At 41.5% G+C, this 18276-nt stretch overlaps 1 protein-coding gene across 1 annotated transcript in view; it reads right to left on the bottom strand.

Annotated features, from left to right (window-relative positions):
• The window catches only part of LOC141495880 (uncharacterized), a 120649-nt gene extending 106905 nt beyond the window's left edge, over positions 1–13744 (bottom strand). The window contains exon 1 of the mRNA XM_074197728.1: positions 12950–13744. Coding sequence (XP_074053829.1) covers positions 12950–13572 — 623 coding nt within the window. The 5' untranslated portion in view covers positions 13573–13744. The remainder of the gene's footprint in view (positions 1–12949) is intronic.
• Between the last annotated feature and the right edge of the window lie 4532 nt (positions 13745–18276).

The following is an 18276-nucleotide window of genomic DNA, read 5'->3' as shown; positions in this document are numbered from 1 at the left end:
AAAAAATAAACTCTTAGAAGTATGGCCAGGCATTTTTATCTTTGTATCCCCAGTGTCTGGCATAGAGGAGCAGCCTGATTAACATTTATAGAATTTTAACTAACATGGAGTGTCAACAAGAGTGGATGAGTTGAAGGAAGAATGTAGGTGAGCTTACATCCACACCTCCCATTGAACAACTGAATTTTGATGGAGAGATCCTGAAAAAGTAACACTGAATCCTGAGTTCCTAACTCCAGTCCCTAGGGAGAGCCAAGGTACCAAAACCAAAGGAGGTCCTAGAGTTACACTTAGGACAGCCCCAAAACAACATCAGGACCCAGTAAGGGAATAGGCTCAAATGGCCTGAGGGAGAAGGGGCAGGTTCAGCTTTGTCTTTCCTTACAGGAAGGCCCCTGAGGAAGCTCCCAAGCCAGCAGCAATAGTGCTGTGCCTCAGATCCCAGCACCAAGCCCAGCCTGCTGAGGAACAATTCCTGAGGCAGGAAACTGAGACCAAAGGGGAATGTATAATTCTTTTACTGTGAACAGCAGAAACTTCCAGCTGGCTGAAAGGACAAAGTCTAGAACGAATTCTACCTTTGCACAGACCCTAACTCAAGTCATCAACTTGCTGGGCTCAGACCAGGAGGAACAGTATTCACTGTGTCCTAGATGAGACCTTTAGCTGGCAAGACCCCATTCTGATCCCCAAGATTAAAAAATTGCACAGTAGACAGCCTGGAGTGAGGCGACACTGACTGTATAACTCTTAAAATCATTTAACAATTTGCCTCAGTTTCCCCATCTACAAAATAAAGTAGAGAAGGAAATGGCAAACTTATCCAATATCTTTGATTCTTTGTGATCCTATTTGAGATTTTATTGGCAAACATAATTGAAAAATAACTGAACAAATAATATTCCAAGAATGTAAGGCTCCTGACCAGTCTAGATCTTCCCTCCAAAATTATGGCAGAACTCATCCCTAACATCAAATCTAAACTTTGGAAGAATGGACAAACAATTATGGACACACCATCAATAGTTATTGTTATATCAGCAAAGCCTCAGAGAAGAGCACAGTTTTGTTTTGTTTTGTTTTTTAGGTTTTTGCAAGGCAAATGGGGTTAAGTGGCTTGCCCAAGGCCACACAGCTAGGTAATTATTAAGTGTCTGAGACCGGATTTGAACCCCAGTACTCCTGACTCCCAAGGCCGGTACTTTATCCACGATGCCACCTGGCTGCCCCGAAGAGCACAGTATGGACACACTGAAATGATGAAGTCAAAAACAAATAATATATCTTTATAAATGGAAGAGAATCCTTGAAGGAACAATTAGGAATGAAATGGGAGATATGACAGAAAGAATGGAAAAGGGAAATTTAACAGCTTTGCTTACACAAGTGGTATTAAACCTTGCCCCAGCAACAAACTCCTTGAAAATTCGAATAGAACAAGCAGAAGACACCAATTTATTAAAACAAAGTCAAAAGGCTAAAAAAAAATGAAAGAAAATGTAATCTCATAACAAAAACAACTAACCTGCAAAACAGATCAAGGAGGAAAATCATTAGATGGGGGGAATCATTTTAGGGACATCTTGTGATGGGTGGATCTCTTAGACTGTAACTCAGATTCTGAAAACCTATGAAAATCCAGGTGGAAGGGGAAAAGTTTCTAAAGACTATGTAATACCTGATGTAGTGATACCACCTCATGCCTCACGCTAGGTGAGGCACCCATATCCTGCAGGATTCATGAATAAAGTGTTCGATTTTTTTCTCTCTCAAAAAAAAAGAAAAGAAAATCGTTAGATTATCTGAACACTATGACCAAAAATGATATACTATTTCAAGAAATTTTAAAAGAAAACTATCCAGATCTCTTAGAATAAGAGGGCAAAGTAGAAAGAGAAAGAATCTAATAACCTTCTGAAATTCCAAAATGAAAACTCCCAGGAACATAATAGCTGAAATCTTGACCTTCCAAGTCAATGAAAAAATATGACAAGTAGCCAGTCAGAAGGAAAGAATTTAAGTACTTAGAGGCCACAGTAAAGCCCACACATGACTTAGCAGCTACTACACTATAAGGTAGCAGAGAATTTGGAATACAATATGCCAGAAGACAAATGTTAGGGGCTTTCAGCCAAGAATAACTTATTTAATAAAAATGGGTATAACACTAGAGGGGAAAGAATAGACCTGGACCTTTAATGAAATAGAGGGCTTTCAAGCATTCCTGATGAAAAGACCAGAACTGTGTAAAAACTCTGAAATTCAAACACAGGAGTAAAAAGAGATATAAAAAAGGCAAATAAGCATGAATTAAACTGAATGAATTAAAGGATTCATTAAGGATAACCTGCTTACATTCGAATACAGAGAGATGATACATGTTTTCTTTTTGACCTTTTTTAATCATCACAGAAGGAATCCAATTAGAGCCTGAGAACACTTCTGTAATACCTTTGATCTTAAGGAAAATATGAAAATAAGGCATGAAAAGCAATACTCTAGAGGAGCAGAGGAAGGGAAAAGAAAGTTAGGGAATATTATTTCACATAATCAGGGGGTACAAGCAGACATCTATACAACAAGGAGAGGGAGCAGTGGCAAGTGGTTGATACTTGAACTTCACTCTCATCTGGAGTAATCTAAGGAAGGATAAAAATACACACAGTTGGCTAAGAAAATTCATTCACCTCAACAGAAAAATAAGAAGGGGAGGACAGTTAAAGGGGTGTTGGGAGGGGGACTTCTTGGCAAAACAAACTCAGAGGTTATACATACATTTTGATAGTTCTGTTTCAGGTGGCAAAAGGGGGAAATTTGAAGGAGTGCTCATAAATTGGGGAATGGCTGAACAAGCTATGGAATGTGTGTGTGTGTGTGTGTGTGTGTGTGTGTGTGTGTGTGATTGAATATCATTGTGCTGAATTCCACATCAGTTCATTGAGTAACTAGGATTTAAGAGGACTAAAGATGAAACATGCTACCCAACTCCGAATAGAGATACAGAGGTCTCAGAATTCAGAATTAGACAAATTTGGGAAGGGGGTGTAATAACATGGTCAATGTGGATATTTATTTTGATTAATTATATATACTTGCTAGAAATTTTTTTTCTTTGTGTTCTTTCTTAATGGGGAATGGGGGAGGGGAGGGTGATGATGCTGAGTGGGATATTCCCTCTGAGAGTTAATATTCCTAGTGAAGTCCTCTCAGGATTAAAAATCATTAAAACGAAGACAGACTATTACTCTTAGACTATTCTTAGAAGAAAGAGGGAATACTCTGGTTTCTCTGCAGATTGTATAAATCTTTTGCCTTTTAGAAGAAAGAGGGAGAGAGACCTCGTATGCCAAGCCAGGCACCCTCCTGATTCTGTTGGGGGCGGGGGAATAGTGGACTGTTTCCAGAGAGACCTTGCATTTTTAGTTAGTCACCTATTTGATGATAAAACTATCTTAACTGGGAAAACAGTAGACTGTTCTCATGGGAAAAACCTCGCATTCCAAAGAAGCTCATAAGACTCCTCTTGTTTGATGATAAGTAGACTGTTATTTCAATAAGATAGTTATAACCCTAAAGGTTATTCTCACCATCTGGATGGTGAGGTAATATTTTATGAAAACCTTTCATTCTTTTCTTTGTTGCTGGGGTAGATTTTCAAAAGTAGAATGTAACTCTGAAGACTAACCAATGAGTCGACAGAGAGGGACAATAATAGGAAGGAGAAGGAGATAGAGTTAGGCCATATAATCTTACTTGACTGTCAATTCGGGGCAGCTCCTTGATCTTTACTACCTTTGTGAGACATGGAGTGTGCCCTTTTCTTGAGAAAAGCCAAAATAAACCTTCTTTTTTTGTTCAGAGGAGTCTATATTTTTTAAGTGGATTTTTACCCCACACAGTTGATATTTGCCCTCATTCTCAAAGAACACATGGCATCAGGGTGGTGATGCCATGTCATACAAATGAACTAGATTTGAGTGAGGCGGTGCAGAGCTAAGTCATCAACCCCACTTTCTCCTCTGGAGTCATTTGGGTTTAGTGACCAGGTCAACTGGAGATAACCCTGGATTTGAGGAATCAGAGTTAGGTGACTTGCCCAAAGTCACACAGCTAGTAATTTAGTGTCAAGTGTCTAAGGCCAAATTTGAACTCAAGTTCTCCTGATTCCAGGGTTGATGTTCATAATTAAGTCCTAGAATCCTGGGATTCCTGGTATCCCTTCCCCAACCACAAGCCCCAAAGTCATAATCCAGGGAAGCAACTTTGTAGAGAAGCGAATCAGAAACTTCTGCTGGAGCTATAGACCTTGTCTCTCTGTCAATCACTGCCTTCTTGGCAATCCTGGCAACCAAAGTTACTGAATACTCAGAAAATTAAGTTCCTGAAACCAAAATCTTTGGCTCTTACAAACATCAGGAAAAATATGATTTTTGGCATTGAGGACACAGGACTAACTGCTGCAACTTAAAGACCATGAGGTCTTTCCAGAGCTGCTTCAGTGCCTGCAGCAGAGGATTGCTGGGGATCCTGATAGGGGTTCCTGAAAGGGGAATTCAATTTGTAAGTGGAAAACAGAAGTGAGAATTGTCTGTAGATATCTTCTACTGTTGAGTCTCTTGCTCCCTTCTCTTTGCTAAATGCTGATCCTGGATTACTTTTATCAACTTCCTCTTTTTCCTAACTCCATGAGGAAGAAAAGAACAGGAGTAATTTCTTAAGTTTCCAAAGTTTAGAAAATTTTTTAGCATATAGCAAGTACTTAACAAATATCTGATTAACTGAGATTCTTATGATCAAAGAGAAGTCTTTAGGAGATAAGAGAAGACATTTCAGATCTTCATGATAAAATAGGTAGTCATGGGGCAGCTAGGTGGTGCAGTGGATAGAGCACCGGCCCTGGAGTCAGGAGTACCTGAGTTCAAATCCAGCCTCAGACACTTAATAATTACCTAAATGTGTGGCCTTGGGAAAGCCACTTAACCCCATTTGCCTTGCAAAAGCCAAAAAAATAAAAATTAAAAAAAAAATTAGGTAGTCAGAGGTAGGGATTTTAATGATTAATATATAGAAGCTTTCTAAATTAAATTTCAGCTTTAAAACTAATTATATATTTTAAAACAAACATGATACTATGACTTCTTAAGTTTTTTATTCTAATTCCACATTGCTTACATGTTTCATCTCCCTTTCCAGTAGAATGTAACCTACCTGAATTCAACAACTGTTTTCAATTTTGTCAATCAACAAACATTTTGAAAGTACCTAATACATGCTAGGAAGTAAGTACCCAAAAAGAAACAAAATTGGGTCCCTGTGCTCAGGGAGCTCACATTCTAACAAAGGAGACAATGAGCAAACAAATGTGTACAAACAAGCTCTGTAAAGAATAAATTGGAAACAATTTGAAGACATATGGCGCTAGAATTAATTTGTCTTTGTTACTTGGAGGTGCCAGCTCACATCTATCAGAATGGCTAATATGACAGAAAAGGGAAATGATCAATGTTGGAGGGGATGAAGGAAAACTGGGGTACTAATGCACTGCTGGTGCCCAAAGGGCAATAAAAATGTACATCTCTTTGATCTAGCAATATTACTACTAGGTCTATCTCCCAAGAAAGATCATAAAAATGGGGAAAAGACCCATATGTTCCAAAATATTTATAGCAGTTCTTTTTGTGGTGGCAAAGAACTGGAAACTGAGGAAACACCCATCAATTGGGAATGGCTGAACAAGCTTTGGTCTATGAATATAATGTGATTGACTACTTTTACTCTATAAGAAACCATGAATAGAGGGTGTCAAATCCAGCCTCAGACACTTAATAATTACCTAGCTGTGTGGCCTTGGGCAAGCCACTTAACCCCATTGCCTTGCAAAAACTAAAAAAAACAAAAAAACCATGAAGTGATGCTGAGTGAAGTGAGCAGAACCTGGAGAACTCTATACAATAACAGGAACAGTATGAGATGATCAACTATGGTGGATTTAGTTCTCAGCAATACAAATGATCAATTGATGGACATTTCCCTCAATTTTGGAACATGTGGGTCTTTTTCTCACTTTTGTTCTAATTCATCTTGCACAACAGGACTAAAAATGGAAATGTATTTAACATGATTGCACATGTATAACCTATATCAGATAACTTACTGTCTTGGGGAGGAGGGAGGGAGAATATTTTGGAAATCAAAATTATACAAAAATGCATGTTGAAAACTATTATTGTTACAATTAATTGAAATAAAAATGCTATTAAGTAAAAAAAAATCATCTTTGTATTACCAGGTGCCAGTCTTATACACAGAAGATGCTTAATAATAAATACTTGTAAGACAGAATTGAAGACATTTATTTTTCTACAGGATTCTCTAAAAGAATTCAGTCAGTCAGTACACATTTATTTAGCACCTACTGTGCTTATGAACCAGTTTAAAAAAAAAGAGGTAAACGTCAAACTTTATCCCTCAAGAGCTTAGAATCCCTTGGGGGAGGCAACAAACAAATGTGTACAAACTGGTTGGTTGATTCTTATCCTTAGATTAAAAACTCTACATTTTTTCCCCTAGGAAGCAAGGGACTTTTCAATATGACATTTATTTTTATGCTCAGAATTACAAAAAGAATTTTTCTTTTAGCTAAAATGAATTTGACAGTTATTAATAAATTTCTCTAGTTCTGGTACTGTTGCAAAGTATGAAGCAAACTTCCATGAACATAAATGATTGAATCTTTTTTGTCAAGATAGTTGGATTTTTCAAGATTTAAAAAAACAGGCATTTCCACATAGCCAACATTTTCGCCAGCCCCAAATCAAAGTAAGCCACAATAGGGACAATTTTGCTACTACCTTTGTTATTTTAAGGGTACGTTAAGTAGTTAGGCTTTTTTTTAAGAAGCATCAGATTTCTCCTTTGTTCATAGCTATAGAACCAGCAGGATCTTCTTAAGTCATATAAATAACCCAAGTGTCCAGAAAGATTAAATGACTTGCCCCAGGTCACACAAGTAGCAGGGCAAGCTAGCCTGAGGTAAATTCTTCACCTAAGAGCATGTTTAAAGTCCTAACTGAATTCCTCTTGGTCTCTCTTGCTCTAAATCCTAAAATAACAGATATATGATATCAAAAAAATTATTATTACAATAAACATGTATTTAAGCCTCCTGAGCAAGGCCGTATATTGGCACAAGGGGGGGGGGCAGCCTTGTAATTGTTTTAGTTACTGTAAAGAACTCCTGATAAGGACATCCTTCTTCCAGAATAAGACTGGCAAAAAAATCTACAATGTAGGAAATTTAAGAACTATCTGAGGCATTTATAAATTAAGTAATTTACCCAGGGGTCACATTACTCTAAATGCGTGTCAGAAGTGAGACAACTTAGGTTTTCCAGATCCTACATCTGCCTCTTAGGCACTACTGATTAAAAAATCTTAATTAAAATCAATCTGTATTCAAGAAATAAATATCCTATTTATATTTCAAAATAAAATCTTATATTCCCTAACAAGATAATTCAGACAGAAAGCAAGCAGTTAGAGATAACCAGAGAAGTACTTAAGATTTCAGGGCCTAGACATAGAACCTTACAGGTTAACAATAATAATTATCATTTTCGGGGGATGGGCTGGATAGCTTATTTAGCTGACCTTACTAGAATGTGGTGTAATGGAAAAACAGAGGATTTTGAGTTCTTGGATGTAGGTTTGAGTCCTATTGGATTCCTATAGGCACTTGAAAGCTCCTAAAATACATATATTATTACATTTGGTCATAACATTCTACTAGATACATATAAAAGGTATTATCCCTATTTCATAAAAGAGAAAACTAAGGTTCAGAGATCAACAGTCTTTCCTGTGATATCAAATCTGTAACTGTCAGTCAAGATTCAAACCCAATTGGAGTAACTGAAGAAACTGTGGTATATAAATGTGATAGAATACTATTGTTCTGTAAGAAATCATGAATGGCAGACTTCAGAAATGTCTGGAAAGACTTGCCATCAACTGATGCTGAGTCAAGTGAGCAAAACCAAGAGAATACTGTATACATTAACAGTAACATTATGTGACAATCAACTACGAAGGACTCAACTCTTCTCAGAATTCAGTGATGAAAGACAATCCTAAAAGACTTGTGGTGGGAAAAAACCATCTATATCCAGAGAAAGAACTATGGAATTTGAACGCAGACCAAAGCATACTATTGTTCACTTTTTAAAACTTCTTTTGTTTCTCATGGTTTAACCCTTTGGTTCTGATTCTTCTTTCACAAGACGACTAATAGGAAATATGTTAAACAGAGTTCAATATATAAAACTTATATGACATTACTGTCATGGGGAGAGGGATGTAGAAAAATGTGAAACTCACAAGTTTACAAATAGATGAATGTTGAAAACTATCTTTGCATTTTATCGGAAAAAATGAAGTAACATTTAAAAAAGAAAGATTCAAACCCAATTATCCAGATTCAAGTTAAAAGATTCCTCCCTTTATCCCCCTGCCCCTCCACTATGTCATACTATTTATCAGCTGTATATGACTGGCTAAATCACGGGAAACCTTAGTTTCTTTATCTCTATATTGGAGGAAACACTTGCACTATAAATACTTGACTGGATAACTGAAAGTGCTTTTTAATTATTTTTGAACTCTTTAAATATTAATGAACAAAGTAAAAAAGTAAGCAAGTAGATGGGAAAGGTGGCATCAGACAATACATCTAGACAGTGTGGCAGACAAGTGTTTTTAGGTCTTGGGGTCAGGCAGACAAATTCAAATTGTCTCAGATATTTACTAGCTGTGTGGCCCTGAGCTAAAATCACTAACCCCCCTTCACAACCACAGTTTCCTCATGAGAAAAAAATGAGAATAAGTTGTTGAGGATAAAATGAGAAAATATTTGAAAACCATTTTTCCAAACCTTAAAGAGCTAATCAATGTTAGCTTTCTAATTTCTAATCCCAATCTTATTCACCATGATTAATTATTGTCCTCTTCCTAATGAAATTATTTCCTGATATTTTGCATTTACTAGATGTCTAAGATATATTTTCCACCCTCGTGGTCTTAGTGTTTCCAAAGCCTCACACATTTCCTTTGTACACAGTACACATTTAATAAATGTCTGTTGGATTCAATACCACAACCTCCAAAGATAAAAATGTCAAGTCACCTAAAGAACACTGAGGAACCATGGTAGGGGTGATTGATTGGACTGTAGCACAATGACCAAGAGTGAATTTCAAGGAAGAAGTGGCATAAACTATGAGATAAAAATAACTAGAAAAGGAAACAGGTAAATCATGCAGCAAAAGTAGTGAAAACAGATTTTCCCACATGGTGCACTGGTACATGTCTTATCTACAGGAAAATCCGGAAACTTCCAGCATTCAGGGTGGATACAATGGATGATTCTGGGAGAAAATTACAGGAATTCCTCAGAAAGAGTCATGAACAGGTTTCAGCCTTTCTGGTAGGAGGCAGTATCCACACAGAGGAACTCAAGATCCACTGAAACACCCTATCACCTCAAAGTACCAACTCAGACATCTTTTTACTGCATCATGGAAGGTTTTTATGTGAACTCCAAAAACACTGTAGAGTTATTAGTTACTATTTCAAGATCAGCAGTACTGTTATGGTTCTGTGATGCTCCTTCTTAGGTATCGAGAGTTCTCTGGTTCAGCAGGTAAGACACATCAATGAAGGGCAGAGCCTTCTGCCAGGGGTGTAATATCCCTGGCAAGCTCAAAAGGCTTCATGTGATAATGACTGGTTGGTTACCTTGGGCAAATCACAACATCTTAGGGGCCTCAGTTTCTTTATCTGTAAAATGAGGAAATTCACCTAGATGACCTCTAGGGTACCTTCCAACTCTACTGAAGGTCTATCCTGGGAGTAACAGCCTATGTAAGTTTTGAGAAACTCATCTCTGGACTGCTGTTCAAGAGGTGATGAATTTTTTCAACCATAGCAAGGTATAAAAATCATTTACATATAAAGTTCATGATATGTACTTGCGGTATCAATACTCATGTCAATGAACACAGAGATTTTTGAAGTAACCAGTCACATTTTTTCAACTATTCCTTCCTAATGTTTCTTTATGTATCTTTTCCCCTCTCCCTGACCTTCCCACTTGAAATACCATAAAAATCTAGGACGTCTTCACTTTATGCATAGGTTTCAGTAAAGTTCCTTCAAGATAGCATAGTTTAGATTTTTTAATATTTGTTTCAAAAATTTTGAGTTCCAAATCTCCCCTGCCCATTAATTTGGGATAGTGTTCTATACAACATATCTCTCCTACTCAGGAAGTTATGTTTGACTATGTCAAACTACTATCACTTCAAAAATCTTCACCAACTGCATCTTCCTCCTTTCTTCCATCCTATTTCCTACTATTTCCAACAGAAATCTTCCATTCCAGTTGGGTCCTGAACATGGATACTTTTCTCACAGCTTACCTTGGAGAGTTCACATAACAGAATTCCTTCAAGGGCTATTTCAAGTTTCATTTACTCAACCACAAAATCTTTTGTGATCATTCTAATTAATCCATATTGATTTTTCAACTCTATGAATTCCTGGGACCCCTATCTGTACCATAATTTCATTTACTAGTAAGCAATTTTTATCTACAGCTGTTTCTAATACCAGGGTCTTTCTTGAGCAAAAGTCAAATTCTGCTTACACAAGGCGGAGTATAGACTAGTGTAAAGAGAATACTACCTTTGTAATACTGGACAAATCACAACCTTCCAGAGAATTTGTTTGTTCCTAGATTAATGCTTTACAAACAGAATTAAATGGAAAATCTCCCTTTCTCACAGCACCTCCACCCCATGTTCCCAGGGGAGGAGAGGAATAGGTATGACCTGTCCTCAGCACTTTACCATCATAAGTGCTTACCAAATGCTTACCATCTGTTGAATGACTATATACCCACTGTAGTAAATAAAAACCAAACCAAACAAAAATGGAGATCCCCTAAAATCACTGACTGTTGAGATTAGAGGACATCGTTTCTGTACATAAAAAAAAATGGAGTTTCTTCTTCATACCATAAACAAGCAAATCATAAGTCATGTTAGTCAATTGCAGATAGCTAGCCCTCTTTCTATTTCATCTAATTAAAATGATGAAATGTGTCTGCTAGTATCAAACAAATGCAGTTGTGCACTACCCTTACATTTTTTTCTTCCCCTAGAATATCATGTCCTTCAGAGTAAAGTCTTGATGTTTCATCCTGTCATTGGAGGTGATCCTTATTTCTCAGATACTTTGCCAGAAGAGTTCAAGCTCTAGCAAGTTCTTTCAAAGCAGGAAGGCTTTGCAAATAAGCATGGGCATGACAACCTTAAGAATCAGCGTAGCTGGCTAAGGCCTATAACCAGGCTGCCCAGCAGGTCATGAATTTCATTTGACCACAGAAAGTCATTGAGACTTAAGTCTGGAGAGGTTGCAATCTAAGTACTTATACAGTTGAAATTGTTCTTTTTTTTTTTTAAAGTATATTATCTAAAATTTTAACTTCAAAAAAGAGGCAGAAAATATAGATGTATATCAATAGGTCAAACATGTTTCTGACCATGAGAATTTAGCTATAATCCTACTGAAAAGCAGTGAGGTTAGATAGTAAGATGTTTGGAGTCAAGATGCAAGTATCTCCAAATCTATGAGGCTTTATGTTACAGTATGCCAGTGAATTCCGACTTTTGCTTTTTTGGCCATCAAACTAAAGGGTAGTATATTTTCAAAACAACGGTATTTTCTTTTCTTTTTTGCAAGGCAAATGGGGTTAAGTGACTCACCCAAGGCTACACAGCTAGGTAATTATTAAGTGTCTGAGGCTGGATTTGAACACAGGTCCTCCTGACTCCAGGGCCATGCTCTATCCACTGTGCCACCTAGCCGCCCCTCAGTTTATATCTTAAACTGAATTTTCACCCTATTTTCCAATTTCCACTTCTCAGAGTCCAAATAACTGTTCTTCTCTAAGAAAATTATTTTTCAAACTGTCATCAAAACCTTGTACCTTCCAGAGTCACCATCACCAATTTCTACTTCCTGGAAACATCTTTATGCTCGAATGACACTAAGAAAATTTTCAAAACTTGCCTAGACTTCCCTTTGGGGAACAAAGTTTAAGCTATATGGATATGGATTTACACTATAAACACCAAAGTCTACATAGACTTCTAGGCAAAATTCACACTCTCAAAAGGACGGCTACCTCTCTGAATTAATCCTAATAGAAGATGAGGAAATTAGCAGTTTTCCGTCAGGGCACTTCTTAGTGTATTACTTTCAAAGTTGTCTCTGTGGGTACCTTCTGCAAAATTAACAGAAATTACAATGACCAAAACATCTGTTGGTTGTCAAAAGCCTTTGAAAAACTGGTGGCAGCCCACTTCCTAGGACAAGGTGAAAAGTCTGCAGGCAGGGAAATCTCTGAACTGCAGCTAAAAGTAACTAATAATGAAGTCACTAAACTGCTAAAGTTTGAAGTTACAGGCCTGCAGAAATTTTCTAATCTAAAGAACTCATTGCTAAAATTTTTGGATCAAAAGAATGGTCAAATGTAAAAGTGTCCCGTGACTAGCAGTTCAGGAACATGCTACTTACCAAAGGAAGATTATTTCCTTTCTGCCTAAATACAGAAGGGAGAGGGAAGGGGAAGAAGGTGGAACTTTCCTTTTAGCCACGGGCTAGAGACTATTTTCCAATACTTGCTTTAGAGGGCACAACAATTAAGCCAGTCAGAAAATTCCAGACTCGAGTTACGGGCAGCGCCAGGGCGGCCGCCGGCCTGGGGAAGCCGAGGGCCCGGCGGCCACTAGCCGGGCTCTGCCCCCGGGCACTGCCCCCGGGCCTCCGCGCCGCGGCCCCGCCCTGGCGGCAGCTTCCCCGGGCGCCCCCTCCCCGCCTCGGCACTCACCCGGCGGCTGCGGGCGGCGGCGGCGGCGGCGGAGGCCGGCCCGGGGGGCCCCGCAGCGCCGCCTCTTCCTCCTCTTCCTCCGCGCCCGAGGAGCAGCTGCTGCCGCTGCCGCTGCTGCTGCCGCTGCCGCTGCCCGCGCTGCTGCCGCCGCTGCTGCCGCCGCTGCTGCCGCTGCCCGTGTCGGTCGCGTCCGAGTCGCAGTCCCGCTGCACCGCCCGCAGCAGGGCGGTGGCGCTGCCCACCAGCCGCCGAAGCTCGGCCGCCCGGGCGGCGGGCGGAGGCGCCGGCGCCGGCGGGGCGGGCGGCTCGGGCCCGGGGGCCAGGTGCCGCCAGAGGCCGGCCAGCTGCTGCCGGACGTGCCGCTCCACCTGCCGAGCCCGCACCACCTGCAGCCGGCGGCACAGCCTCCGCGCCCGGCCCCACAGCGCTGCCTGCCGGCTCCGCAGCGCCGCCGCCTGCCCCTCCGGGGCCGGCCGCCGCTCGGGCCCGAGCTCCGGGCGCCGACCTGCCGCCTCCGGCCTCCACAGCAGGTCTCGGGCGCGGGGCCCGGCCGCCGCGGGGGCCGCGGGGGCCGCGGGGGCTTCGGTCAGAGCCGGGGCCATGGCCGAGGAGGCGGCCGCCATGCGGCTCCTGGGGCCGGGAGGGCGGGCCGGCTCCTCTCGCCCTCGGCCCCGGCTCCTCAGTGCGGGCGGTCCGGCCCCATCCGGCCGCGGCTCAGCGGCGGCGCGCCGGGTCCGGCCCCGCGCCTTCCCCTCGGCCACATAGGCAGGCGGGGCGGCGGGGCGCGGCGGCGGCGGCGGCGGCGGGCGGCGGCGGCGGCGGCCGGGGCTGGGAGCCGCCTGGCCCCGCCCTCGCCCTGGCCCTGGCCCTCCCCCTCACGGGCGGGGGCGGGGCGGGGAGGCGGCGGGGGCGGCGCGACGACAATGCTCCATTCACTGCCCGCCCCGGCGCGCGCCGCGGATGCGCGTCCCCGCGCCGGGCCTCGGCTCAAATCCCAGCCCGCCCGGGCGCGCCCCTGGAAGCGGATTGGACGCGCGCTGCCCTCGGGCTCGGGAGACCGGGGCCATGCCGGGGGCGGCTCCGCGGGGCCGGGGCCGAAGGGCAGGCCGCCGCCCGGCTCCCCGAGGCCAGCAGCCCTCTACCCACGGCAGCGACCTCCAGGACCAGGAGGAGGGTGACCGCTAAGCCCTGCAGTGCCGGGATGCCTGCGGGCCTGCACCCCTTTGGTCTCCCACGCCAGACTCCCGGCACCACCAACACAACAGGATATTGCGTAAAGTCAAGTTTTGTGTGATAACGCGCAGCAGAGCCCGCGGATAGAATGGCGGGGAGCAGGCTCTGCGCCCTCAGAGTCTGGCCCAGGTAAAGTTGGAATCCAGCAGGAAATCCACAGACATCTCATTAAAGAATTTGCCTTCAAACTGTGGATAAAAGGAACTTCTAGATTTAACGATTCCCGTCTCCGGAAAAGAAAACACACCCAGAAATCTGGTCAAAATAGTTTGGATTTTTATATTAAGTTTGAGCAGAGACTTTTCATCAGGAAAACCTAGGGACAACTGAAAGTTGCAAGCGGGTGTTAAAGTATTATTATCAAATGCTGACAGTGAGTCTTATGTCATTTAATACAGATAATAGAGCCATTTAAAATCAATTTCTCTAAAAAGAATCTATCAGACTGTTGCTAAAAATTACAAAAGCAACCCAATGTTCTATTACCCAATTTCAAAATTCTATACTTGTGTAATAAAAATCATTCTAATGCTTTTAGATTTTTCACCACAAATGATAATCTGACTATCCCAGATTCAAATAATCAAGTTTGAAATGCATGATGTTTGAAAATATTCCTAATGTGTACAACCCACCAGATTTACAGCACCTCTGGGACAGAGATCTAGAAATTACCAGGGACTAAACTCTCCAAACAAGACTCCTGGCCAGAGTTAGGTCACTCCTGAATCAAGTGTAAGTTACAGACAACTCAAGACAGATTACTGTTTCCACTGCACTAAGATTTCCTTTTTCATAGCAGATAAACAAACAAAAACCTAATTATATTCCAAGTGGCATTTGATGGTGCTGACCCGTACCATCAATACATATAAAGTATACTGAATTTTTAAAATGCATCAAACATCATAGGAGCCAGTTCTAATTAAATTCATTTTAAGAGCAGGAAGTTTGAATGGGCAAAATGTAGGCTTTGCAAAGAAGGGAGAAAGGAGTCCTAGACTTGTGATTGCATTGCTAAAGGAAGCTCCCAATGAGAAAATCCCTCCTTACCAAGGTAAAATTAAATGTGTTCAGGAAATATCACTTGTTGTTCATTACATACTGCCCCTCCCACCCCCAATACAAATATGACCTGATATTTTTAAAAAGCATATCAATTCTACAGATATAATATCTATAGATATGTATGGAAGCAAAGAAATTACAAATTAGGAAGCAAGATAGTTTTCTATTAACAAAACTGTTACTAACCTAAGATTTTGGACTTGGCAATACATGAGCAGCAACAGTAGTTGAATCAGGAAGACAAAGGTTAAGTGGGGGAATGTAGCCCAGGTTTGGTTGATGGGCTAGGAAATATCTGACAGATTGAGGGATTAGAAGTACCAGTTAAGATATGAGTTAAGTGTCATAAGGCATAAAGAAAGCTGGTATAAAAAAAAAAAGATTCTGGGAGGGGGTGGAGTCAAGGTGGCAACAGGAGAAGAGCCTCTCTTAGGTGCTCTCTATAGTATTTCAAAACTCATAAAATAAGAACTCTAAATTTTCAAGACAGAATCCACAGAGGGATCCAGTGAGGTAGTTCTCTGGCCCAAAGTAACCTGGAAAATAGTGGAAAGGCTCCGCTCCACGGGGTTAGAGGGGCAGCCTGCCAGAGTGAAGGAACTTCAGCCTCCTAGAGGCCCCAAGGCACCTGGGAGCCAAGGCTCACTGTAGCAGGGGCAGTTTCCAGACCTTCACCCTTGGGAGCATCGGGCACAACTTGGAAAATCTGCGGGGGCCTCTGCCAGAGCGAACACTTCAAAGCCCAGTCCTCAGGGCACTCAGTTAGCAGTCTGGACACAACAGCCCAGATCCAGGAAAATGAAGCAGGTGAGCAGGTAAGCAGGAGACCCCAGGCAATTGAGTCTTGAGTGCTCAGCTTACCTAAGTTAGGGGAGTTGAAAGAGACTTCCAAGATCTGTCCTCTGTACTTGGAACAGGACTTTAGGGTTCTGATCACATTCAGATCCTGATCAAAGTCTAAGCCCCACACAGAACAGCAGGGGCCCCCACCTCAGCCCCATGGCAGAGGGGTGCACTTATGGTCATTCACAGACCAGGAGGGAAGACAGAGCCTCACATACTGAGATACTTGTGGGGGGGGCTGTCCCAATAAAGCTCAGGAAGCACCCCCAAACCAGACACAGTCTGGGGAAATGAGTAAACAGAGAAAAAAAGAAACACCATTGAGAAATACATTGTCTATGATCCCAAGAAGGATCAAAATACTCAATCTGAAGATGAGGAAGTAAAAGCTCCTGCTTCTAAGGACCCCAAGAAAAATGGAAAATGAGCTCAGGCTATGACAGAGCTCAAAAAAGATTTTGAAAATCAAATGAGGGAAATAGAAGAAAAACTGGGAAAAGAAATGAGATGCAGGAAAAATATGAAAAAGAAGTCAGCAGCTTAGTCAAGGAGATCCAAAAAAATGCTGAAGAAAATAACATGTTAAAAACCAGTATAGGTCAAATGGATGAAACAGTTCAAAAAGTTATTGAGGAGAAGAATGCTTTAAAAAGCAGAATTGGCCAGATGGAAAAAGAAATAAGAAAGCTCTCCCAAGGAAAACAAATCCTTTAGATGTAGAATGGAACTAAAAGAAGCTGCTGAGGAAAACAAATCCTTCAGATGTAGAATGGAACTAAAGGAAGCTGCTGACTTTACAAGAAGTCAAGACACAGTACTTCAAAACCAAAAGAATGAAAAATTAGACGAAAATGTGAAACATCTCATTGAAAAAACAACTGATTTGGAAAACAGATTCAGGAAAGATAATTTAAAAATTATTGGGCTACCTCAAAGTCATGATCAGGAAAAGAGCATTGACATCACTTTTAGAGAATTCCTACAGGAACATTGCCCAGATATCCTGGAAGCAGAGGGCCAAACAGAAATTGAGAGAATCCACCAATCTCCCCCAGAAAGAGATCCAAAAAAAAAAAAGCAACTCCCAGGAATATTATAGCCAAGTTCCAGAACTCCCAAGTCAAAGAGAAAATATTACAAGCAGCCAGAAGGACACAATTCAAATATTGTGGAGCTGCAGTCAGAATCACACAGGACTTAGCAGCAACTACATTAAAGACTCGTAGGGCTTGGAATATAATATACCAGAAGGCAAAAGAGCTTAGAATGCAACCGAGAATCAACTACCAGGCAAAAATGAATGTCCTCTTCCAGGGAAAAAGATGGACTTTCAATGAACCAGGGGAATTTCAAATGTTCTTGTTAAAATGGCCAGAGGTGAACAGAAAGTTTGATCTTCAAATACAGGACTCAGGTGAAGCATAGAGATTAGAAGAGAAGGGTAAAATATGAGGGACTTAATGATGATGAACTATATGTATTCCTGCATAGAAAAATGATACTGCTAATACTCATAAGAAACTTCTCATTTAATAGAGCAGGTAGAAGAAGCTTTTATAGATGAAGCACAGGAGAGAGCTGAATTTGAAGATATACTATATTGTAAAAATGGAGTCATTGGCTAAAAAGGAAATGTAATGGGAGTAAGAGAAAGAAGAGGTGGAATAGGCTAAGATATTTCATATAATTTATAAGATTTTTTTTATAACAATGAGCTATTGCAATGGGGGAAGGCAAGGGAATGAAGGAACCTTCGCTTACATCAGAGGTGGCTCATAGAGGAAACAGCATATATACTTGATGTGGTATAGACACCTAGAGTAAGAAGGAGAGAAGGGGGACAGGGAGAAGGGGGGGATATGAGTGATGGAGGAGAAGGTGGACTGTGGGGGAGAGTGGTCAGATATAACACATTTTCTTTGTAACTTCTTGCAAGGGGCTGGGATTGGATGGCCTGTCTGGGACCACAGGACCAGGTAGTTGCTGGGTCTTAGGGGTCGTAGTTAGACTCAGATCCTCTTGGCCCCAGGGCCAGGGATCAGTCTGCTGCACCATTCAGCTACCCTACAGCACATTTAGGAAGAGAGACAGGGGTGGCTAGGTGGCGCAGTGGATAAAGCACCGGCCCTGGAGTCAGGAGTACCTGAGTTCAAATCCAACCTCAGACACTTAATAATTACCTA

This window comes from Macrotis lagotis, chromosome 8 (genome assembly GCF_037893015.1).
Source record: "Macrotis lagotis isolate mMagLag1 chromosome 8, bilby.v1.9.chrom.fasta, whole genome shotgun sequence".
In the NCBI taxonomy this organism is placed as follows: Eukaryota; Metazoa; Chordata; class Mammalia; order Peramelemorphia; family Peramelidae; genus Macrotis; species Macrotis lagotis.
The sequence above is the reverse complement of the archived record's forward strand: the minus strand, read 5'-3'. Positions and strand labels throughout refer to the sequence as shown.